General features: G+C 43.7%; 1 protein-coding gene across 1 annotated transcript; it reads left to right on the forward strand.

Moving 5' to 3' along the window:
* Positions 1–4,804: 4,804 nt before the first annotated feature.
* Positions 4,805–5,737, forward strand: LOC130367180 (olfactory receptor 11L1-like). The gene has a single exon (XM_056569583.1). It carries the CDS (start codon positions 4,805–4,807, stop codon positions 5,735–5,737), a length of 933 nt encoding a protein of 310 aa, XP_056425558.1.
* Positions 5,738–25,848: the final 20,111 nt, after the last annotated feature.

A 25,848-nucleotide genomic window follows, 5' to 3' on the forward strand; every position in this document is an offset into this window, starting at 1 on the left:
ATGATGCCCAATCACGCCCCCTCCCATAGGCTCACATTGAGGGTGCGGAGCGTGATGTCACAATATTCCGACCCAGTGATCGGCAGTCGTCAGACCCGGAGCGAAGATGCTCTGAGGCTGATGGTAACTGGGTGCTGTGTTAAAGATCATGGGGGTCCCCAGCGGCTGGACCCCCGCGATCATTCATCTTGTCCCCTATCCTTTGGATAGGGGATAAGATGTCTTAGCGCCGGAGTACCCCTTTAAGGGGTTAAAAACATATGACAAGTGAATCATATGTACGGGGAGAAATTGTTCCTATCATTTAAACCTAATGCTCCTAATGCAGTTAGGTGACTTATCCATGTTATTTATTTTCTTAATAAAATATTATCATGATCTATCCCCTGTCCATATGCTTCTCTCCTCTCAAGACCTGCAAACTTTTGCTTAGTCGGAACATTATAATGTACAGAGAGCATATAGTTAATTAGTTTAGCAGCTTCATTACCTGTCCATAAACTATAAAAAATGCTCCCTTATGTGTTTGAATACGTTTTTCTTGGTTTTATAAAAACAGCAAGTAAATACAATGCAATAAACCACATGTGAACTCCGGCATGTGATAATTGACAGACTTGAATGTCAACGCCGCCTGAAGCATCTTTGACCCAATTTGTGACTACAGAAAAAACAATTTTTACATGGAAAATTACCCACTGGAGCTGCCTTGTTCAACCAATTAATTCCTTTTCTCTCGTTTGTACTAACTTTTTTTACATAACCCCCTATTGTTGTATTTCTTTTATATGTTATAATAGGGCGGTTTTTAGCAATTTCCTCTATATCTTTATCCTTTCCCAGAATATACAAGTTATTGTGTATTTCTCTACTTCTCGCTTGGTTCATAGGAGAATTATGGAAACCAAAAACAAACCTATTTTTACCTCTGGATGTTTCACTCTGTTTTTTTCCTATTATCCCTTATATATCCTTCTGTTCTCATCTGGACTTTTTAATAGGCTGCATTTATTACTCCTATAAGATATTCTCATCCTAATAATCTCAGCTTTAGTTCCTCTGCTTCTTTTTAATACAGCAAATTGTCACTATTAATCCTCTTGAGCCAGAGAAACTGGCTAGAAGGGATACTGTTCTGTATGTGTTTGGGATGACAACTATTATAGTGCAACAAGGAGTTCTTCATTATTTCCTGTCTAAAACCTGTAGTTTTTATATTTCCATTCTTAATCCAAACACATAAAAAGAAAATCCAAAGTTTGACCACCGAACTGGTGAGTAAAACACATATTCTCTTTGTTGGCTGTATTAAGATAAATTACGAATTGTTCAAACAGATCGGCCGATCTACCCCACACGCCAAAAATATCATCAACATAACGAAGGTATAATTTCATGTGAGGGGCAAAAGGGTTTCGACTGGAGAATATGAATTTGCTTTCTAGCATTGCCAAAAATTTTTTTGCATATTTGCATAAAGCTCTGACTGAACCTGTGTTCTGGGTTTCGTTTGCTCTACACTATATAGAAGGGATCAAAAAAGTGGAAACTACTTTAGACAAGTGTATTTTTTGTTCTCTTAATCAAAGTTTAATTTTTTCTTGATCTTATCTTTATTATTATTACTGCAATTCTTTGGTTTGGATATTTTTGCAATCAAGCCAATAATTGTATTGTTATTTTTCTATTTCTCAAATGACTTAAACTAAGGGGACTCGTGAGACAGTGGTAAATAATCTCCTAAGACTCGTCCTGTCTGGCTCCTTTGCTTTATTTAGTATATAAATATCTAGTCCTCATCTCATTTTGCTCTGTATTCCTGTGCCTGACGACTGCACAACACGTCTCTGTGATGTTGAATTAAACGCCAATCTCTTGACTCTGCAGAATTTGTTAATAAAACATTTGAAACTCAAACAATTCTCCAAATGAATATCAGGGACAAAGATATATTTGATGTAAGTTTTATAGGCTTAAACTCTATATAATAATACATAAAGCAGTCTGTAATAGATTCCTATTAACATATAATATCCCAAAAGGAAAAAATAGGTGCTTAAAACTTAACTTTTACTTTAATAAATGGTAAAATCCACCCTCACTCGAATAGTGTGAATACCAACTAAGGAAAAAAGCAACTAATCATAAAACTATTCTCATAGTCCGCCTAGGATAATTGCTATATTTGAGTTGGGGTCCACTGACCTTTAGCTAAAACGTATGATACTTTGTGTTGGTGTGTGAGTGTGCACACTTGAATAGGTAGTAACATCTGTTATTATACTGTGCTATTTATATCCCCCTAATTCCCCTGAGGAAGCAGGTGTCATTTGTATGTTGTGTAACAGACATCTGCAGAAACACGTCGGGACTGGGGTTTTTTGCATAGGACCTACAACTCCTAGTGATAGGAACAGTTTACCCACATGGGTTTGGGGATATGCTCCATGTATATTTTGGATATATAAGTTGATTTATTCTTGGTCTTTGTGCAAATTTTGGACTTATTTTTGTGACTCTGACATACTAATATTCGAGGACTTACATTACATACCATAGTAATATTATGTTTGGGACCTCCAATTGTGCGGGCCAGTGGTACTACTAGTCCTCGGCGGACTATGAGAATAGTTTTATGATAAGTTGCATTTTTCCTTAGTTGGTATTCACACTATTCGAGTGAGGGTGGATTTTAGCATTTATTAAAGTAAAAGTTAAGTTTTAAGCACCTATTTTTTCCTTTTGGGACATTATATGTTAATTTGGTTATGAATTTCTGTAACCAAGGGTATCTGTATAGCCCAACAATCTATACGTGCTATTTTTGCTGTAATAGATTCCTCTCACAATCTTTGGAATATATTTATATATATGTATTTTAGGATTTTCTACCATTCTCCTCTCAAGCTCTATCAAGTTTAATGGAGATCATCAATAGAAGAAATGTTCAGGTCTCCTCAAAGATGTTCCGTTGGGTTTGGGGTTCTGGCTGGGCCACTCAAGGACATTCACAGAGTTGTCCCTAAGCCGATCCTTTATTATTTTGGTTGTGTGATTAGGATCATTGTCTTGTTGGAAGTTGAACCTTTCGGCCCAGATTGGGGTCCAGAGTACTCTGGATCAGCTTTTCTAAATCTCTCTGTACTTCACTCCAAACAGTTTATTTTTTCTTCAGCCCTGAAAGTGTCCCTCTCCTAGCTGCTGAAAAACACTTTTATAGCATGATTATGATCAGACCAAATAATCTTGTTTTCAACAGTCTAAGAGTCATTTATTGCAAACTCCAGGTGGCTTTCATGTGTATTATACTGAGGAGAGGCTTCTTTCTTGATACTTTGCCATAAAGCCCAGGTTGTTGAGCTCACCCAGAGTGACCATTGGGTTGTTGGTCACCTTTCTTACCGAGGCCCTTCTCCCCAAATACTTTGTTTTGTGGGGTGGCAGCTTTAGGAAGAGTCCCGATTTTTCCAAGTTCTTCTATTTCAGTATTATGTAGACAGCTGTGCTCTTGGGAACTTTTAGTGCAGTAGTCGAAACTGTGATCTAACTCAAATCTGTCTCTGAGCTTTACAGTTAGTTCTTTCCACCACATAATTTTTTCTTTTTTTTTTGCTCTAATATGCATTGTCAGCTGTGACACCTTATATAGACAGGGTTGTGTTGCTCGAAATTCTGTCCAAGTAGCTGACTTTACCACTGGTGACTATAATCATGGTGCTGAAACATCAAGAGAAAGGGAAGACCCCAATAAATACATTTCCGGTGTCATAGCAAAGTGACCAAATACCTGCAACATTTTTGTCCTTTTTAATGAATTTGCAAAAAAATTTTAATTTCTATTTTCACATTCTCATTATGAGATATTGAGTGCAGAGTGATGAGAAAAATAGATTTTAATTGCAACATAGTAAACATTTTCCGAATGCATTGTATACTGTAACATATGTAAATTACAGTACATAACTTCCTGTTAATATAAAATACACAGGCATTTATTATGGCATACCAAGGATGAGCCCTAAAAAAATACTAGACAGCCTTGGAGGCCTTAAAGGGGTAATCCGGTGGAAATGTATTTTATTTTAAATCAGCTGGTGCCAGAAAGTTAAACAGATTTGTAAATTGTTAAATCTTAATCCTTACAGCAATTATCAGCTGCTCTATGCTTTAGAGGAAGTTCTTCTCTTTTTAAATTTTGTTTCTGTTCCCATAGCAAACCTATCCTGCTCTGGACAGTCATTGACATGGACAGAGTTGTCAGCAGAGAGCACTGTGGTCAGACAGAAAAGAAATTCAAAAATAAAACAACATTCTGTGGAGCATACAGCAGCTGATAAGTACTGGAAGGATTACGATTTTCAAATAGAAGTAATTAACAAATCTGTTTAACTTTCTGGCACAAGTTGCTAAAAAAAAAAATAAAAATTCCAGCAGAGTACCCCTTTAATAATTGCTGGGGCTCACAAGTACTATACAAAAGAATCTTCTTCCATTGTTTGTACTGTGATCAACATTTATATCAGTTTTTATGGGGTTGAACACCCAGGACCAGTGTTTTCTGCGCTTGGTGCAGGAGTACACCTGTCAATCAAAGCTAAATCCCTGCTGCTTATCCGGAACAGCTGTTGTGCCATCATGGTCAGCAATGACGTACCTATATGGCAATCTAAGATAAATACTACCCACTGATGATGTTTGTATATATCATTTTGCAGGAAGGGGGTTATTAATCCTTTAGCTCTTGTAGGTTCTGAAACATTTGACTGTTTTTGGTTTATTACAGCATAACTCCTCCTTGTTATATATGCAGGAGGACAACCTGACTGAAGTCTCTGAGTTTTTCCTCTTAGGATTTCAAACAAGCCAAAATTTAAGATTTTCTCTGTTCTTTTTTCTCCTTGTGATTTACTGTGGGACAATATGTGGGAATCTCCTGATCATCACCCTGGTGTCCACCAGCAAGAACCTCCACACCCCAATGTACTTCTTCATCTCACAACTGTCCATTAGTGACATATTGATAATCACTGATATTGTCCCTAAGATGCTCAAAATCCTACTAAATAATGGGGGGACCATGAGTTTAATTGGTTGTATCACTCAGTTGTATATGTTCTGTACTTCTGAAGCATCTGAATGTTTTCTCCTGGCTGTGATGTCTTATGACAGATATGTGGCCATCTGTAATCCTCTCCGTTACTCCTCTATCATGACAAGTGGACATTGTATGATGTTGTCTATACTATGTTGGCTTCTTGGCTTTTCTATTATTTTGATTTACATTATCAAAATAGCAAAACTCAACTTTTGTGGTCCACATATCATTGACCATTTATTCTGTGACATAAATCCCTTATTAGAAGTTTCCTGTTCTGACACCTTTATTATTCACATGGTGATTTATATTATGGGTATACCAATTGTGATAATCCCAACCATCATCATTATAGTGTCTTATACTTATATTGTCCTAGCAATCCTAAGGATCTCATCCAATATTGGTAGACAGAAAGCCTTCTCCACCTGTAGCTCCCACCTCATTGTGGTCTCCATATTCTACTGGACTATGTTCGGTGTTTATGGTGTCCCAACAAAAGGCCGAACACTGACCATGAGTAAAATCCTCTCCCTGCTATATACTGTGTTTACTCCTCTGGTCAACCCCATTATATACAGTTTGAGGAATAAAGACATTAGGGAAGCCGTACAGAAATGTCATAAGCGGCTGATCTGGTAAATTTTAATTCAGAAGGTCTTCACTGGTGTTAAATGTTGAACTTTTTTAAATTGTCCAAAACAATGGTAACATTGCGGAAATATATGTGGAAACCAAAATAATTTCATAACTGTCTGTAAACAGAATAAGGAGACCATGGAATTAAAACTGTGTCCAGAAATATAGAGAAAAACACTGAAAAAAAAATAATTAAGATGTTGGAAGAAATGAAATGTGATCTTTATGTTTGTATGGTATTTGTGTGTTATAGTAATTTCCACTAATGTCTGTTTAGTATACACAGTGCACATTTAATTTGGTTGTTGTCTTCCTCTATTCTAAACCTGTGCAATCCTTCTGGCATCAATAAGGATAATCACATAGTCATCAGGCTGCATCATCTAATAATATATATCTTTGCAAAAAGACAATGGAGAAATTTGGGGCCTGGCAAGAAATGTTCAGATTGGGCTCAAAGTGTCAACATTTGGTGGGGCCACCATTATTTTCTTCACAGGTTGTCACTGGAGCCCTCTCCTCCATGAAAATATCACAGAGTTGGTGGATGTTAGAGACCTTGCGTGCCCTCACCTTTTGTTTGAGGATTCCCAACAGATGCTCAATAGGGTTTATGTATGAGGACATACTTGTCCAGTCCATGACCTTTACCCTCAGCATCTTTAGCAAGCCAGTGGTCATTTTAGAGATGTGTTTGGGGTTGTTGTCATGCCGGAATGTTGCCCTGTGTCCTAGACTCTGAAGGGAGGGGAGATTGGGCCACAGCAAACTGAGAACAGCATTAATCGATATCATGAGCTCAGGGACCTCTTACTGATTGTGCTCAACATATCCCAGCCAGCAGTGTTCCTTCCCATAACAACTATCTCATACAAATAACTGTATAACTGAGCAAAGCTGTGGGTTGAACTGTATTTTAACAATATGCTTTAAAAATGCTATGAATGCAGCATATCCATCTATAGCGCATTAAGATATATATTCTGGGTTAAATAGCACACAAAGTATTTATACCTAGTTGTAAATTAACAACACAATTTAAAGCGTATAAATTAAACACACACACACAGTAGCCATCTAAATCGCATTTACAAGTATATTCCTGGTTTAATCGAGCACAAAGTACTTCTATCTGGTTGTGATATAACAACACAATTAAAAGTGTTTAAAATGAACACACCATAGCCATCTTAGGCACATTAACATGTACCTTCTGGGTTAGTTCACACTCAAAGTATTTCTACCTGGTTGTAACATAACAATGCAATGGCAACAGTTGTATGGTGCGGGCTCCCGACTCGAGCCTGAGCCATACCGCCCAGTGCCTAGGTGATTCCTGTAGCTGGGGGCCAGTGTTAATAGCCGACACGCGGCGATTGCCGCGGCCAACTATTAACCCTTTAGATGACTAAAGGGACAAGTCTAAATGGACATTTAAACCATCCCGGGGGGCCATCCACTGCTGAGATAGCCGGAGGGCTTACCTCACTTCCTATGCCGGCCGCCACGCTGTGAATGATAATGCCTGGCAGGCCAGGCTTTATCAATTGAGTGTAGAGCACACAGATCAATGTTGTTCTATGAGACCACATTGATCTGTATGAGGAATCCATTAATTCCTCCTAAAAGTCCCCTTTAGAGGACTAAAAGTGTAAAAAGTAAAAAAAAACACCAATTAACCCCTTCCTTATTAAAAGTTTAAATCACCCCCCTTTTACAAATTCCATATAAAAATGCATAAACCATAATAACAATAAACATATGTGGTAGTGCCGCATGCATAAATGTCCAAACTATAAAAATATATTGTTAATTAAACCGCACGGTTAACGACGTATGCACAAAAAAATTCCAAAGTCCAAAATTGCCTATATTTGGTCACTGTTTACATCATGATAAAATTTATAAAAAACGATCAAAAAGTCTGATTAACACAAAAATAGTACCGCTAAAAACTTTAGATCATGATGCAAAAAAATAGCCCTCATACCGCCCCGTACATGGAAAGGGAAAGTTATAGGGGTCGGAATATGACAATTTTAAATGTATGAATTGTCCCCCCATCCACCACGTGGAGGTGGCCTTATATCGGATGGGACCCTAACATTCACTCACCTCAGGCTGGGTGACATGCTGGATCCACCAACAACCCAAAACCACCTCCTGTGAAAATAGGGGAGGGGGTGCATGGCTACAGAGGGAGCCACTCCCCCCCCATATTGCGAGCAAAAACAAAAAAAAAAAAAAAAATGTAGCCAGCACCTAAACCCAATACACGGGTGCATGCTGCTGTGGCAAATACAAAACATGTAAAAAAAGAAAATGGCAGCAGCACACTTGGTCAACAAAATGGAGGCTCTTAGCACACTTTTTGATCAAAATGTGTCCCCCCATCCACCACGCAGAGGGAGCACACGTTTTGATCAAAAAGTGTGCTACGAGCCTCCATTTTGTTGACCAAGTGTGCTGCTGCCATTTTCTTTTTTTTACATGTTTTGTACACTGCCACAGCAGTGTGCACCCATGTATTGGGTTTAGGTGCTGGCTACATTTGTTTTTTGTTTTTGCTGTGCAATTTGGGGGGGAGTGGCTCCCTCTGTAGCCGTGCATCCCCTCCCCTATTTTCAGAGGAGGTGGATTTGGGTTGTTAGTGGATCCAGCATGTCACCCAGCCTGAGGTGAGTGAATGTTAGGGTCCAATCCGATATGATGCCACCTCCGCATGGTGGATAGGGGGGACACGTTTTGATCAAAAAGTACGCTAAGAGCCTCCATTTTGTTGACCAAGTGTGCTGCTGCCATTTTCTTTTTTTTACATGTTTTGTACTTGCCATAGCAGTGTGCACCCATGTATTGGGTTTAGGTGCTGGCTACATTTGTTTTTTGTTTTTGCTGTGCAATTTAGGGGGAGTGGCTCCCTCTGTAACCGTGCATCCCCTCCCCTATTTCACAGGAGGTGGTTTTGGGTTGTTAGTTGATCCAGCATGTCACCCAGCCTGAGGTGAGTGAATGTTAGGGTCCCATCCGATATGAGGCCACCTCCGCGTGGAGGATGGGGGGACACATTATGATCAAAAAGTGCGCTAAGAGCCTCCATTTTGTTGACCAAGTGTGCTGCTGCCATTTTCTTTTTTTACATATTTTAATCGTATGAACCTACAGAATAAAGAGAAGGTGTCATTTCTAATGAAAAATGAAAGAGTGTGCTCCAAGTTGAGAGTATTAGTACCTGCAGTAAGGGACAGATCCCAGCGGATGTCACTTCTCCTGACACCCGCTGCGATTGTCCTTATGTGAATGTCGGGATCAGCTGTTCTCAGGGCTACAGAGCCGAGAGAACAGCTGACGCTGAGCCGTAGGTATACATCGTGTATCTACTGCCCAGCAAGAACTTACAGTGATCCTGCAATGTGTATACAGTATACATCGTATATCTACTGCCCAGCAAGAACTTACAGTGAGCCTGCAATGTGTATACAGTATACACGTTGCTGGCTCACTTAACCCCTTGCTGAGCTGTGCGCTATGCGCAAGCCCAGCAAGGAAAAAGTTAACTTACACTGCTGGACAGTGTAGGTTAACCCTTTGGGCGGTATACACTATATACAGCTATTTATAGATAGCTGTATATAGTGTATACAGAAGACGAAGTCCGCTTACTTCCCTCGAGTACCGGGCAGGTCCGTGTAGCTCCGCCTCTTAGTGATGCCGTCATTAGGGGGCGGAGCTACATAAGGGAACAAGGCTAGTTAATCTGAAGCTCTGTTCACATTGTCCGTTTTGTATAATGTGAACAGACCCTTCTGGCAGTGTCTACCCGGACAGGGAGACTCCAGCTGTTGCTAAACTACAACTCCCAGCATGCCCAGACAGCCAAAAGCTGTCTGGGCATGCTGGGAGTTGTAGTTTTGCACCAATTGGTGGCTCCCTGTTTCGGTAGACATTGCATCATGGGTGCTCTCCCCAGCGGACAGCGCCAAAAATGTCATAGCCAATTTTTTGTGTTTTTTTTCCTTTCGTTTCAGATCCGTGTTTGCAAATGATTACTGCAGATTCGATGGATTACGGCGGATTTTTTTTTTCTTTTAATAAAATGGTTAATGAGGGCTATGGGGGAGTGTTTTTTTAAATAAAATAATTTTTCCAATGTGTTGTTTTTTTTTTTTTGTATAGAATTTTCAGGCTTAGTAGTGGAAGCTGGTCTTATTGACTGAATCTATTACTAAGCCAAGGCTTAGCGTTAGCCCCAAAAACAGCTAGCGCTAGCCTGACATTACCAGGGTGGGCGAGGACCATTGTTACTGGCCCTCCCCAGCCTAAATAACGCCAGCCTGTTACCTCCTAGGCCCAGGAGCACCATTTTTGATGCTCCGGGCCTGTTGGTACCGTCTCTTCCCGGCACCCCTGTGGCGTTGGGTACCGGGGTAATAATATGGGGTTAGCGCTAGCTGTTTTTGGGGCTAACGCTAAGCCCGGCTTAGTATTGGATTCAGTCAATAAGACCAGCTTCCACTACTAAGCCTGAAAATTCAATAAAAAAAAACACAAACACATTGGAAAAATTATTTTATTTAAAAAAACACTCCCCCACAGCCCTCGTTCACCATTTTATTAAAAGAAAAAAAAAATCCGCCGTAATCCATCAAATCCGCAGTAATCCTCTGCATACACGGATCTGAAACGAGAAGAAAAAAAACACAAAAAATTGGTTATGACATTTTTGGCGCTGTCCGCTGGGGACATGATGCAATGTCTACCCAAACAGGGAACCACCAATTGGTGCAAAACTACAATTGTAGTTTAGCAACAGATGGAGTCTCCCTGTCTGGGTAGACACTGCCAGAAGGGTCTGTCCACATTATACAAAACGGACAATGTGAACAGAGCTTCAGATTAACTAGCCTTGTTCCCTTATGTAGCGCCGTCCCCTAATGACATCATCACTAGGGGCGAAGCTACACAGACCTGCCCGGTACTCGAGGGAAGTTAGCTGGACTTCGTCTTCTGTATACACTATATACAGCTATCTATAGATAGCTGTATATAGTGTATACCGCCCAAAGGGTTAACCTACATTGTCCAGCAGTGTAAGTTAACTCTTCCCTTGCTGGGCTTGTGCATAGCGCACAGCTCAGCAAGGGGTTAAGTGAGCCAGCAATGTGTATACTGTATACTCATTGCAGGCTCACTGTAAGTTCTTGCTGGGCAGTAGATATACGATGTATACCTACGGCTCAGCGTCAGCTGTTCACCCGGCTCTGTAGTCCTGAGAACAGCTGATCCCGACATTCACATAAGGACGATCACAGCGGGTGTCAGGAGGAGTGACATCCCTGGGATCTGTTCCTTACTGCAGGTACTAATACTCCCAACATGGAGCACACTCTGCTCCATGCTGGGTGCTGTAGTACCTGCATTAATAGACATATCGCAGCGAGTGTAAAGATCACTGTGGGTATCACCCCTGACACCCGCGGTGATGCTCCTGTATAATGTATGGATGTGGCGGGCGCTCTCCTATGGTCCCCTGCACGGCCGTATATATATACACATATTCCTATTTCTCACAGAGATCTGTGATTGGCGGGAACCATCTGGCCAATCACAGCTCTGCGGGAAATATGATTATGTGTATATATACGTGAGTGCAGGGGACCATAGAAGAGCTGCCGCCCTATCTATACAAGAGGATCGCAAGGGACCCCGGAGATCTGTCAATTAGTACAGGTAACTACTACTCCCATCATGGAAGAGTGTGTTCCATGCTGGGAGTAGTAGTACTACCTAAAAAAAAAAAATTAAAAGTGAAAACCACGCACACAATAAATTTTTATTATTGTCGGCTACATTTTTAGTGCTTTACCCGCTCCCATAAATTGATCCCTGTTTAAAAATTTATAAACATTTTCAATAAAAAAGATACATTCCGTTAGATACAATTTTTTTCATCACTACTGTATCTTTTTTATTATTTTTTTTTTATGGCACCCTACGAAATTTTAATAAAAAAGGCATCACCATAAAGGACTAAAAAGATTTACCAAATGTACCCGAATACCGAATGTATCCGAAAAATCTAACCGAACACCCGAATACCGAATGTATCTGAAAAATCTAAACCCAAAATATTACCGAACTGAAATTTTTTTCCAAAACGAAAAAAACGAAACGAAAATTTTTCTAGTGCACAAGTCTACTTCCCTACAAAGAAGAAACCTGCTCCAGCAGGAGAAGAGGACTTACGGATAAATCCCTTTTGGAGATTCTCCTGGATATACTCAGCCATGGCTTTGGTCTCAGGAACCGATAGAGGGTAAATCCTTCCATGAGAAGGAGTGGTACCAGGCAGAAAATCAATAAGGCAGTCGTTAAGACGATGTGGAGGCAGACACTCAGCCTGTTTCCTGCAGAAAATGTCAGAGAAATCTTGGTAAGGTGGAGGCAAGGTAAAGGAGGAGGACGAGAAACAACTTTACACAGAACAGGTTGGAGGAAAATATTTTGACAGGATTGTCCCCAGCGAATAATTTCTCCAGTTCTTCAATCCTGTTGCGGTGAATGGCGTTGCAGCCAAGGAAGGCCAAGAAGAATCTCTTAAGTACAGTTTGGCAGAACATAGAATTCAATATTTTCTTTATGCAATACAACCACTTGCATGACAAGAGATTCAGTACGGAAGTGAACCTTACAGTCAAGATTTTGTCCATTAACAGAGGAGATGAGCAAGGGCTTGGCAAGGCAAGTGACAGGAAGATTATACCAAAAAAGCATCAATAAAGTCACCTGCTGATCCTTAATCCAAAAATGCTGTAGCTCTGAAGGAAAACTTGGCCGAAGCGAAGACTTGTACTGAAATAGTTAACCGAGGAGAGGTGGTATTCACACCTAGGGATGCCTCTCCTACCGACCCTAGGTGCAAGCGTTTTCCCGGATACTGTGGATGAACAGAACAGTCTTTGAGGAAGTGTTTGGGGCTAGCTCAATACAAGCACAAATTCTTACTGCGTCGTCGTGATCTCTCCTGTTATGTAAGACGTTAAAGACCCACTTGCATAGCCTCTTCGGCATGAGGCACAGGAAACTATAGAGGTGAACGTTGAAACAGGGGGGACCAGGCGAGGATATCTCCATGTTCGGACAGGTGCCATCTCTAAGCGCAATTCTTCCTGCCTCTTAGCAAAACGCATATCAATACGTGTGGCCAGGTGGATAAGTTCAGTCGGAGAAGAAGGAGGATCACGTGCAGCAAGGGCATCTTTAATCCTGATAGCTAGTCCTTTTTTGAATGTGGACCACAAGGCCTTATCATTCCATGCTAGTTCTGAGGCTAAGTGTGGAATTGAACCACGTAGTCACCAATGGAAGAATTCCCTTGACGTAGGCTTAGCAAAGCCGACTCCGCAGAAGAGGCACGTGTGGATTCCTCAAAGGCACAGCAAAATTCTGCCGGAAAAGCCTTTAAGTTGGAAGCTACTGGATCACCGCAGTCCCAAAGGGGTGTAGCCTAGGCCAGGGCTTTTCCGGACAGTAGATTAATGACAAATGACATCTTTGCACATTCTGTCGGAATCAGTTCAGACATGAGCTCCAAGTGCATGGAGCACTGTGTAACAAAGCCTCTGCAAGACTTGGAATCCCCATCATACTTGAAAGGTAAAGGCAGATGTAGCTGGGAGCCAGAAGACACTGCAGGAGCTGGTGGTGGGAGTGGGCCAGGTTGCGGTACCTGCTGCTGTTGCAAGGTAAAAAGCTGTTGCATCATATCTGAAAGTTGAGAAAGTTGCTGCGCCTGTTGGGACAACTTTTGTGACTGACCTACCACAACGGAGGGAAGATCCGCAACTTCATGCAGGAGTACCTCAGCTGGATCCATGGCCGGATCTTACTGTGACACTCACTTTCAGAAGACAGGAACCCCAGTGGATGTGGATCCGCTGGACCTGTGTGGCAGATGACTCGGACTGTACCAGGGAGCGGAGTCTAAGGTTATCACCAGAGCCTGCCGCAAAGCAGGATGGACTTGCTGCGGCAGGCGGCACCCAGGTCACTACCCCTGGCACGGCTCGACTACACAGGTGGCTGAGGAGATGCGAGGCACAGGAGGGATAAGGCAGCTCATAGTCTGGATAGCAGAAGGTAAGGGCCAGATATTGCAGAACTACACGACCAGCATCCCTGATTGTCTGGCCGTGCTGGGAATTGTAGTTTTGCAACAGCTGTAGGCACACTTGTTGGGAAACCCTGAGCTAGAGTCTGTTATCTAACTCAGTGATTCCAACCCGTGTGCCTCCAGCTGTTGCAAAACTACAACTCCCAGAGTGCACTGACAGACCGTACATGCTGGGAGTTGTAGTCTTGCAACAGCTGGAGGCACATGGGTTGGAATCACTGAGCTAGAGTCTATTTTCTAACTCAGTGGTTCCCCACCAGTGTGCCTACAGCTGTTGTAAAACTACAACTCCCAGCATGTACGGTCTGTCAGTGCATTCTGGGAGTTGTCATTTTGTCACAGCTGAAGGTTTGGGGAGCCCCCCCCCCCCTCATGTGAATGTACAGGGTACATTCACACGGGCGGGTTTACAGTGGGTTTCCTTCAAGGAAACTTACTGTGAACCCCTGCCTGTGTGAATGTACCCTAAAAACACTACACTACAATAACAAATAATAAAAAGTAAAACACTACACATACACCCCTTACACGACACCCCCCCCCCCAATAAAAATGAAAAACGTCTCATACGGCAGTGTTTCCTAAACGGCGCCTCCAGCTGTGGCAAAACCACAACTCCCAGTGTTGCCGGACAGCCCTAGACTTTCCTGGCAGGCTGGGAGTCTTGCAACAGCTGGAGGCACCCTGTGGGAGACACTGCTGTAGGATTTTGGTGGAGACAAGCCCCATCCTTGTAACCAGGTCCACCTCTACTGCAAATTCCTTATTCAGGCCTCAAATGCGCATTGCGCTCTCTCACTTCAGAGCCCTGTCGTATTTCAAGGCAACAGATTTGGGCCACATATGGGGTATCTCCGTACTCGGGAGAAATTGCGTTACAAAGTTTGGGGGGAATTTTCTCCCATTACCCTTTGTAGAAATGGTAAATTTGGGGGAAAAACCTGCACTTTAGTGAAATTTTTTTTTTTCATTTACACATCCGAATATAACGAAAAGTCGTCTAACACCTGTGGGGTGTTAAGGCTCACCGAACCCCTTGTTACGTGCCTTGAGGGGTGTAGTTTCCAAAATAGTATGCCATGTGTTTTTTTTTTTTTTTTTGCTGTTCTGGCACCATAGGGGCTTCCTAAATGCAACATGCCCCCAAAAACCATTTCAGCAAAACTCACTCTCCAAAATCCCATTGTCGCTCCTTCCCTTCTGAGCCCTCTACTGCTCCCGCCGAACACTTGACATACACATATGAGGTATTTCCATACTTGAGAGAAATTGGGTTACAAATTTTGGGGGGCTTTTTCTCCTTTTACCCCTTGTAAAATTTCAAAAACTGGGTCTACAAGAACATGCGAGTGTAAAAAATTTAGATTTTGAATTTTCTCCTTCACTTTGCTGCTATTCCTGTGAAACACCTAAAGGGTTAACAAACTTACTGAATGTCATTTTGAATACTTTGAGGGGTGCAGTTTTTATAATGGGGTTATTTATGGGGTATTTCTAATATGAAGGCCCTTCAAATCCACTTCAAAACTGAACTGGCCCCTAAAAAATTCCGATTTTGAAAATTTTGTGAAAAATTGGAAAATTGCTTCTGAACTTTTAAGCCCTCTGATGTCTTCCAAAAGTAAAAACATGTCAACTTTATGATGCAAACATAAAGTAGACATATTGTATACGTGAATCAAAATATTATTTATTTAGAATGTGTATTTTCCTTACAAGCAGAGAGCTTCAAAGTTAGAAAAATGCAAAATTTTCAATTTTTTCATCAAATTTTGGAATTTTTCACCAAGAAACGATGCAAGTATCGACAAAAATTTACCACTAACATAAAGTAGAATATGTCACGAAAAAACAATCTCGGAATCAGAATGAAAAGTAAAAGCATCCCAGAGTTATTAATGCTTAAAGTGACAGTGGTCAGAATTGCAAAAAATGCTCCCGTCCTTAGGGTTATAATGGGCTCCGTCCCCAAGGAGTTAATGAGAGTGCCCATTTAAGTGTGGTGAGAAGCTGTACAGCAGCTCAGAATGATAATCCCTGGACTTTAGCTACCAGGATACGATTAATTGTATTACCTATTCTGGTACTCTGCATTTTGTTGTGCTATTTAACACTCTACTACTGCATTCCTTGTGTTTCTTTGTTCCTTCTTCTTCTCCTTCCCTCCCTTTTCACTCTCCCTATGTCCTAGACCTCAGATGGGTTGCCATTGAACTCCTTCCACTATATTTCTACTTTTGATATCTTCACATACAAATTCAAGGGGCTTAAAGGGGTACTCCGGTGCAAAACTTATTTTTTTTTTTTTTAAATCAACTGGTGCCAGAAAGTTAAACAGATTTGTAAATTACTTCTATTAAAAAATCTTAATCCTTCCTGTACTTATTAGCTGCTGAATACTACAGCGGAAATTCTTTTCTTTTTGAAACACAGAGCTGTCTGCTGACATGAGCACAGTGCTCTCTGCTGACATCTCTGTCCATTTTAGGAACTGTTCAGAGTAAAAGGAAATCCCCATAGCAAACATATGCTGTTCTGGACAGTTCCTAAAATGGACAGAGATGTCAGCAGAGAGCACTGTGCTCATGATGTCAGCAGACAGCTGTGTTTCAAAAAGAAAAGAATTTCCGCTGTAGTATTCAGCAGCTAATAAGTACAGGAAGGATTAAGATTTTTTAATAGAAGTAATTTACAAATCTGTTTAACTACTGGCACCAGTTGATTTAAAAAAAATAAATAAATAAAAGTTTTTCACCGGAGTACCTGAGTCCTGAGACCCCCCCATGATCGCGATGGGCGCAAATCGCAGGTCAATTCAGACCTGCGATCTGCGCGATTCCGGGTCATACGGGTCACTGGTGACCCGGAAAATAAGAGGGATCGGGGTTGTCCGAGACACCCTCGATCCCCCTGAAGGGATAGGAGTTTGGTGGCAGGGGTGCCACCCCTCTTATCCCTGCTATTGGTCGGCCGAGCGACCGACCGATAGCAGACCGGGGGAGGGGGCGTTTTGCCCGGTGTCCGGGCAAAACGGGAGAACTGTCCAGGGAAGGTCGGCGCCGAAGGTCCCTTACCTGGATCCCGGATCCCCGAGCGCGATCCTCCATGCGGGGATCCCCCACATGCGGCGGCGGCGGCAGCAATACTTCCGGGTCCTGCTAGGTGAGTTGTTGCCTAGCAACATCCGGAGGGCCACAGTTTACAGTGGTCTCTAAACCGTGGCCCTCCAGATGTTGCAAAACTACAACTCCCAGCATGCCCAGACAGCTGTTTGCTGTCTGGGCATGCTGGGACTTGTGCATGCTGGGACTTGTAGTTTTGCAATATTTAGAGGGGTTCAAGTTGTAGATAACTAAGTGGTCTCAAACTGTAGCCCTCCAGATGTTGCAAAACTACAACTCTCAGCATGCCCAGACAGCAGTTTGCTGTCTGGGCATGCTGCGAGTTGTAGTTTTGCAACATCTGGTGGGCCACAGTTTTGAGACCACTGGACAGGGATTTACAACCTGAACCCCTCTAAATCTTGCAAAACTACAACTCCCAGCATTCAGGAACAGCATAAGGCTGTCTTGGCATGCTCGGAGTTGTACTTGTGTGCCTCCAGCCATTGCATAACTACATCTTCCAGCATGCCCTTCCGCAATCAGTACATGCTGGGAGTTGTAGTTTTGCAACAGCTGGAGGCACACTGGTTGGAAAATACAGAGTTAGGTTCTATGACCTAACTCCGTATTTTCCAACCAGTGTGCCTCCAGCTGTTGCAAAACTACAACTCCCAGCAAGCATGGTCTGTCAGTGCATGCTGGGAGTTGTAGTTTTGACCCCCCTCCCATGTGAATGTACAGGCTACATTCACACTGGCGGCAGATTACAGTGAGTTCCCCGCTTCAAATTTGAACCCTGTCACTTTGGAGCCCTGTCGTATTTCAAGGCAACAGTTTAAGGCCACATATGCCTAACAAATTTTGGTGGGCTTTTTCTCCTTTTACCCCTTATGAAAAGGAAAAGTTGGGGGCTACACCAGCATGTTAGTGTAAAAAAAAACATTCTTGTACACTAACATGCTGGTATTGCCCTATACTTTTCATTTTCACAAGAGGTAAAAGAGAAAATGGTCCCCCAAAATTTGTAACGCAATTTCTCCAGAGTACGGAGATACCCCATATGTGGGCGCAAAGTGCTCTGGGGGCGCACAACAAGGCCCAGAAGGGAGAGTGCGCCATGTACATTTGAGGTGATTTGCACAGGGGTGGCTGACTGTTACAGCGGTTCTGACAAACACACAAAAAAACACACCCACATGTGACCCCATTTTGGAAACTACACCCCTCACGGAATGTAATAAGGAGACCCATATAAGGGCTTGTTTTTTGTGTGACCAATTGTACTTTATAATGAAACCTCTCATTTTACCATAAAATGTACGGCAAACCCAAAAAATAATTTTTTTAAGGAGGAAATTTAAATGAAAACCTTTTGGAGGGTTTTGTTTTCACGCTGTACCCTTTACGGTAAAAATGACATGTGTTCTTTATTCTGTGGGTCAATACGATTAAAATGATACCCATGGCTAGATACTTTTATATTTTTTTACCGCTTAAAAAAAAATATAAAACTTTTTGTACAAAATCAGTAATCTAAAATCGCCCTATTTTGACCACCTATAACTTTTTCATTTTTCCGTATATAGGGTGGTATGAGGGCTCATTTCTTGCGCCGTCATCTGTACTTTTTTTAGATACCACATTTGCATGTATAAAACTTTTAGATCATTTTTTATTAATTTTTTTAAAATAAAATGTGACAAAAAAGCAGCATTTGTGGACTTTAATTACCAAATACCAAATATGTTTATTAAAAAAAAGAATTTTTACGCTTTTTGGGGGTAAAATGGGAAAAACGGACAATTTTTATTTTTATTTTTATTGGGGGAGGGGATTTTTCCCTTTTTTTTTTACTTTTAATTTTTACATATTTCAACTTTTTTTTTTTTTTTTTTTTTACACTTTTTATGTCCCCATAGGGGACGATCTATTACAATCCTTTGATTGCTAATACTGTTCAGTGCTATGCATAGGACACGGCACTGCTCAGTATTATCGGTGATCTTCTCCTCTGGTCTGCTCGATCGCAGACCTGAGCAGAAGACCCCAGGAGACGGCCGGAGCCAGGTGAGGGGACCTCCGGCTGCCGTGCTGGATGATCGGATCGCCACAGCAGCGCTGCGGGCTATCCGATCATTCAATCAAAGTGCCGCAATGCCGCAGATGCCGTGATCTGTATTGACGGCATCGGAGGGGTTAATGGCGGACATCCGTGCGATCGCGGAATGTCTGCCATTACGGGCGGGTCCCCGGCTGCTGCTAGCAGCCGGAACCTGCAGTGTATGACGCAAGCACCCTTCCGATGCTCGCGGTCATACACAGGACATAAATGTACGTCCTGGTGCGGGAAATCCCGCCAAACCAGGACGTACATTTACGTCCGTGGTCGTTAAGGGGTTAATGGCACCTGTTTGAACTTGTCTATATATATGTATAACACTCAACGTTTGTGTGTGTGTGTGTGTGTATGTTCCACAAAAACTTTCAAACGGCTAAAGATATTAACATGAAACTTGGCACACATGTTACTTATTTGTCAACATAAAACATAGGATAGGAGATTTAACCCTTACTCACCCCCATTTGCCAGGGGCGGGGCTTATGTTTAAAGTCCCATGTAAGTCAATTGGAAATATATATTACCGCATAACTTCCAAACGGCGGGAGATATTTCGATAATACTTGGTCACATGTTACTTATATGTCCACTTAAAAAATAGGATAGTTAATTTAACCCTTAACTACCCCCATCTGTGAGGATCGGGGTTTTTGTTTAAAGTCCCATGCAAATCAATGGGAAATGTCATAGGAGGTCGTGATAGGAGGTCGTGATAGGAGGTCAAGATAGGAGGTCAAGATAGGAGGACGGGATAGGAGGACGGGATAGGAGGACGGGATATGATGTTGGCATAGGAGGACGGGATAGGAGGTCTGGATAGGAGGTCAGGATAGGAGGTCGAGATAGGAGGATGGGATAGGAGGTCGAGATAGCAGGTCGAAATATGAGGACGGGAAAGGAGGACGGGAAAGGAGGACAGGATAGGAGGTTGAGAAAGGAGGTCAGGATAGGAGGTCGGGATAGGAGGTCGGGATAGGAGGTCGGGATAGGAGGTCGGGATAGGAGGTCGGGATAGGAGGTCGGGATAGGAGGTCGGGATAGGAGGCCGGGATAGGAGGTCAAGATAGGAGGACGGGATAGGAGGACGGGATAGGAGGACGGGATAGGAGGACGGGATATGATGTTGGTATAGGAGGACGGGATAGGAGGTCTGGATAGGAGGTCAGGATAGCAGGTCGAAATATGAGGACGGGAAAGGAGGACGGGAAAGGAGGACGGGAAAGGAGGACGGGATAGGAGGACAGGATAGGAGGTCGGGATAGGAGGTCGGGATAGGAGGTCGGGATAGGAGGTCGGGATAGGAGGTCGGGATAGGAGGTCGGGATAGGAGGTCGGGATAGGAGGTCGGGATAGGAGGCCGGGATAGGAGGTCAAGATAGGAGGCCGGGATAGGAGGTCAAGATAGGAGGACGGGATAGGAGGACGGGATAGGAGGACGGGATATGATGTTGGTATAGGAGGACGGGATAGGAGGTCTGGATAGGAGGTCAGGATAGCAGGTCGAAATATGAGGACGGGAAAGGAGGACGGGAAAGGTGGACGGGAAAGGTGGACGGGAAAGGAGGACAGGATAGGAGGTTGAGATAGGAGGTCAAGAAAGGAGGTCAGGATAGGAGGTCGGGATAGGAGGTCGGGATAGGAGGTCGGGATAGGAGGTCGGGATAGGAGGTCGTGATAGGAGGTCGTGATAGGAGGCCGGGATAGGAGGTCAAGATAGGAGGACGGGATAGGAGGACGGGATAAGAGGACGGGATATGATGTTGGTATAGGAGGACGGGATAGGAGGTCTGGATAGGAGGTTAGGATAGCAGGTCGAAATATGAGGACGGGAAAGGAGGACAGGAAAGGAGGACAGGATAGGAGGACAGGATAGGAGGACAGGATAGGAGGTTGAGATAGGAGGTCAAGAAAGGAGGTCGGGATAGGAGGTCGGGATAGGAGGTCGGGATAGGAGGTCGGGATAGGAGGTCGGGATAGGAGGTCGGGATAGGAGGTCGGGATAGGAGGTCGGGATAGGAGGACGGGACAGGAGGACGGGACAGGAGGACGGGACAGGAGGACGGGACAGGAGGCCGGGACAGGAGGCCGGGACAGGAGGCCGGGACAGGAGGACGGTATAGAAGGTCGGGACAGGAGGTCAAGATAGGAGGAGGGGATAGGAGGTCGGGATGTGGGGTTGGGATATGACAACAATATATGAGGACTGCATATGAAGTCAAAAGCTTCCTCCTTTGTTTATATTCCTCCCCAACAAGGATTAGGAAGGAAAAACCGGGCAACGCCGGGTTCTCAGCTAGTTATTAGTATAAAAGACACCTGTCCACAACCTCAAATAGTCACACTCCAAACTCCACTATGGATAAGACCAAAGAGCTGTTGAAGGTCACAAGAGCCAAAATTGGAGACCTACACCAGGCTGGGAAGACTGAACCTGCAATAGGCAAGCAGCTTGGTGTGAAGAAATCAACTGTGGAAGCAATTTAAAAAAAAAATGTAAGGCATAAAATATCATGGATAATCTCCCTCGAGCTGGGGCTCCAAGCAAGATCTCACCTCGTGGTGTTAAAATGATCACAAGAACGGTGAGCAAAAATCGCCAAACCACACGGAGTGACTACGCCGCCAGGGACTCAAATCATGCAGTGCCAGACGTGTCCCCCTCCTTAACCTCTTCAGGACGCAGGACGTATGCATACGCCCTGCATCCTGAGTCCTTAAGGATGTAGGGCGTACAGGTACATCCGTGGGAATTCCGGTCCACGCCGCTCACCGGGTGGGGACCGGACCGGGGTGACTGCTGATATCTATCAGCAGGCACCCCATGCAAACCCCTGGGGTCAATTCAGACTGACGATTTGCGGCTATTCCGGGTCTCTGTTGACCCGGAAAAATAGGGTGAGTGGGGCTGTCCGAGACAGCCCCATTCACCCTTACCCAGCAGGAGGGAGGTGGCACGGGTGCCGCCTCACGATTACGTGATTGATCGGTCTGAATGACCGACCAATCATGACCCTGCTGGGCGGTGATCGGGATGGCGATCATGGTGGTGATCGGGGCAGGCGGGGGTCCCCTCTGGTGCAGTGGCGGCAACAGGAGCAGCAAGATCAGTGAAAGCAGCGGCGTCGGTCCCTGCGGCAGGATACAGCAGGAGGTGAGGCCTGTTTATCTCCTGCTGTTGCTTAGCAACAACTCTTGGCATGCAAAGGGCATGCTGGGATTTGTAGTTTTGCAACAGCTGGAGTTCCAACTACAACTCCCAGCATGCCCTTTGGTAGTCTGCGCATGCTCAGGATTGTAGTTATGCAACAGCTGGAGGCACATTTTTTCCTATGAAAAAGTGTGCATCCAGCTGTTGCATAACTACAAGTCCCAACATGCTCAGACTACCAAATGGCATGCTGGGAGTTGTAGCAGTGTGCCTCCAGCTGTTGCAAAACTACAACTCTCAGCATGTCCTTCCAGGCAGCAAGGTAGGCAGGCGGCAGAGAAGGATCAGATACATGGCAAGGCAGAAACAGGAATGCTTTCTCTCAGGCTCAAGGCAACAAGGATCCGGCAGAGGAGTGAGGAGGGTGGAGGAACATATAAATGAGCCACAGGTGAATCACACTAATGAACACACTTGCCCTTTAAATCTTAAAGCTCCGGCGACGGGTACATGCGGGGGACGGGTACATGCGGGCCACAGCAGTTAGGCAGAGGCTGGGGCAGGAGAAGAACCAGGTGAGTCCCGCGATGCTAGTCCCAGCCCCGCAAGCAGCAGCAGGTGACGGAACCATGCGCTCACGGCGCGCATAACGTAACATTTATCAAAGAGATAGGGCAATAACTGGGACATAATAACAGGACTTTTCCCTCTTTCGGGACAACAGTGACATAGGCCGATAGGAAGGATTGGGAAGGAGAAGAGGTATCTGAGATAGCATTAAAAGCAATAAGCAGGGAAGGAGTCAGTTCAGATCTGAGGAGTTTGTAAAATTTAGCCGTGTAGTCGTCTGGACCTGGGCCAGAGAGGAGGAAATGACCGTTTCCAACTCCTCAGAGGAGAAGGAATTCTCCAGCAACTGAATTATAAAAGGAAGAGCGGTGTTGGCAATATAATGTTCTAGGGAAGGAACGTCAGGGTCATTTGTCATCAGATGCTGAGGTTAGGGCAGATTATAAAGAGAGGCAGAGTATTGCCTAAATGCTTTAAGTAAGTCAGGAGTGAGGCAAGAGACAGAACCAGTAGGCTGTTTAATTGCGGAAACAAATAAGGAAGACCTCTATTCATGAAGAGCATTCGCCTGTAGCCTTCCTGATCTGTTTGCTTACTTATATAATGTATGTCCTTTAATTTGTTTGTCGATGTTTGGAGTTCATAAGGGCCAGAAGTTAAGTGCGAGTTTATATTATATCACAATAAATCATGTCTTGTTGCGATTGTTTATGTTTGGTTTCAAGATCTTGAAGGTGTCGTAAAAGCTAAATCATTTTAGCAGAGGCTTCCCTCTTCAGCCTGGCCCCGTGATTCATCAAAATTCCTTGGAGAGCAAACGTCAAAGCTTCACATTTAACCAGGGATAAAGATGTGTCTGAAGCGTGGTCCCGTTGGAAATGAGAGATAGCATTCTTAACTCCTTAAGGACCAGGCCATGTTAGAGCGTTTTTTGCACATCTGACCACTGTCACTTTAACCCGATAACGTCCATGGACGTCTATATTCGTTCAATGGCCGTTACCGGGGTATAGCGCAGGCTCCCGACTCGAGCCCGCGTCATACCGGCCAGCCCCCAGCTGATTGCTGTAGCTAGGGGCCGGCGATAATAGCCGACATGCGGCGATCTCAAAGTTGACAGCGGTGTCTAAAGGTGCCTGTATACAGTCCCTGGTGGTCCAGTGGGGTGTATCACCCCCCCCCCGCAGCGCGATCGTGGGGGAGCGATCCACTACTGAGGTAGCCTGAGGGCTTACCTCTCCTGCTGCGGCGGCTCCGGGGCTCTGAATGATAAAGCCTGGGAGAGACAGGCTTTATCAATCGAGCGCAGAGCACACAGATCATTGTGGTTTTATGAAACCACAATGATCTGTATGAGGAATCTAATGATTCCTCCTAAAATTCCCCTAAGGGGACTAAAAGTGTAAAAAAATAAGTTTAAAAAAAGTTTAAAAACACACACATTAACCCCTTCTTTATTAAAAGTTTAAATCACCCCCCTTTTCCCAAATTCCATATAAAAAATATGTAACCATAATAAAAATAAACATATGTGGTATCGCCGCGTGCGTAAATGTCTGAACTATAAAATTACATCATTAATTAAACCGCACGGTCAATGGCGTACACGCAAAAAAATTCCAAAGTCCAAAATAGCGTATTTTTGGTCACTTTTCATACCATAAAAAAAGGAATAAAAAGCGATCAAGAAGTCCAATCAAAATAAAAATGGTACCGATTAAAACTTCAGATCACGGCGCAAAAAATAGCCCTCAAACCACTCTGTACGTGGAAAAATAAAAAAGTTATAGGGGTCAGAAAAGGACAATTTTAAATGTATAAATTTTCCTGCATGTAGTTATGATTTTTTCCAGAAGTACGACGAAATCAAACCTATAAAAGTAGGGGATCATTTTAATCGTATGGACCTACAGAATAAAGATAAAGTGTCAATTTTACCGAAAAATGTACTGCCTAGAAACAGAAGCCCCCAAAATTTACAAAATGGCGTTTTTTCTTAAATTTTGTCGCACAATGATTTTTTTTTCCGTTTCGCCATAAATGTTTGTGTAAAATGACTGATGTCATTCCAAAGTAGAATTGGTGGCGCAAAAAATAAGCCATCATATGGATTTTAAGGTGCAAAATTGAAAGGATTATGATTTTTAAAAGGTGAGGAGGAAAAAACGAAAGTGTAAAAACAGAAAAATCTTTGGCTGTCTGGGCATGCTGGGAGTTGCAGTTCAGCCTTCCTAGTGGTTGCCACAGTAAAAATCACTTTACTTTCAGTTTCATTTCTCCCCCCCACCGTCGATTCCCTATCTGAGCCGGGATCTCTGGTGAATATCTGCGATGATTGCCGGGCCCCACGAGTCTTCTCCTCCAGGTACCGGCCTCCATGTTCTCCCCCCGTTCTGCCTGAAATCCAGGGGTGGGCAGAACGGGGGGTTTCCATAGCAACCCACCGTCCTGCTCTGCCATTGGTCAGAATCAGTTCTGACCAATGGCAGGGGATGGGAGGAGATCGCAGCATTGCGACCTCACTCCTACCCTGCAGGAGCATCCCTATTTTCCAGGTGATTGGGTCACCAGAGACCCGATCAGCCTGGAATAGGAGAAAATCGCATGTCTGAATTGACATGCGATTTTCTGCGATCGCCAACATGCGGGGGTCCCGGGACCCCCCTAGGCATTTGCAGGGCATGCCTGCTGAACGATTTCAGCAGGCATGCCATTCCGGTCTCTGCCCGGCGCGCGGCAGGGACCGGAAAACGCCATGACTTCCTGGGACGTCATTGGTCCTTAAGGCCCAGGGTGCCATGATGTCCCAGGATGTCATTGGTCCTTAAGTGGTTAAGATGTTGCATTCATAATGTATCTAAGAGGAGAGATTCGTTAATCAAGCCTCCATGAGGAGCGAGGTTCAGCCAGAGAGGGAAGCGTGCAGTGGACCAGTGTGTGGTCTGAGAGGGTCATTACACCTATGCAGGAATTAGTCATAAAAGGCAAGAGGTAGTGAGAGCA

Source organism: Hyla sarda, chromosome 4 (genome assembly GCF_029499605.1).
Source record: "Hyla sarda isolate aHylSar1 chromosome 4, aHylSar1.hap1, whole genome shotgun sequence".
In the NCBI taxonomy this organism is placed as follows: domain Eukaryota; kingdom Metazoa; phylum Chordata; class Amphibia; order Anura; family Hylidae; genus Hyla; species Hyla sarda.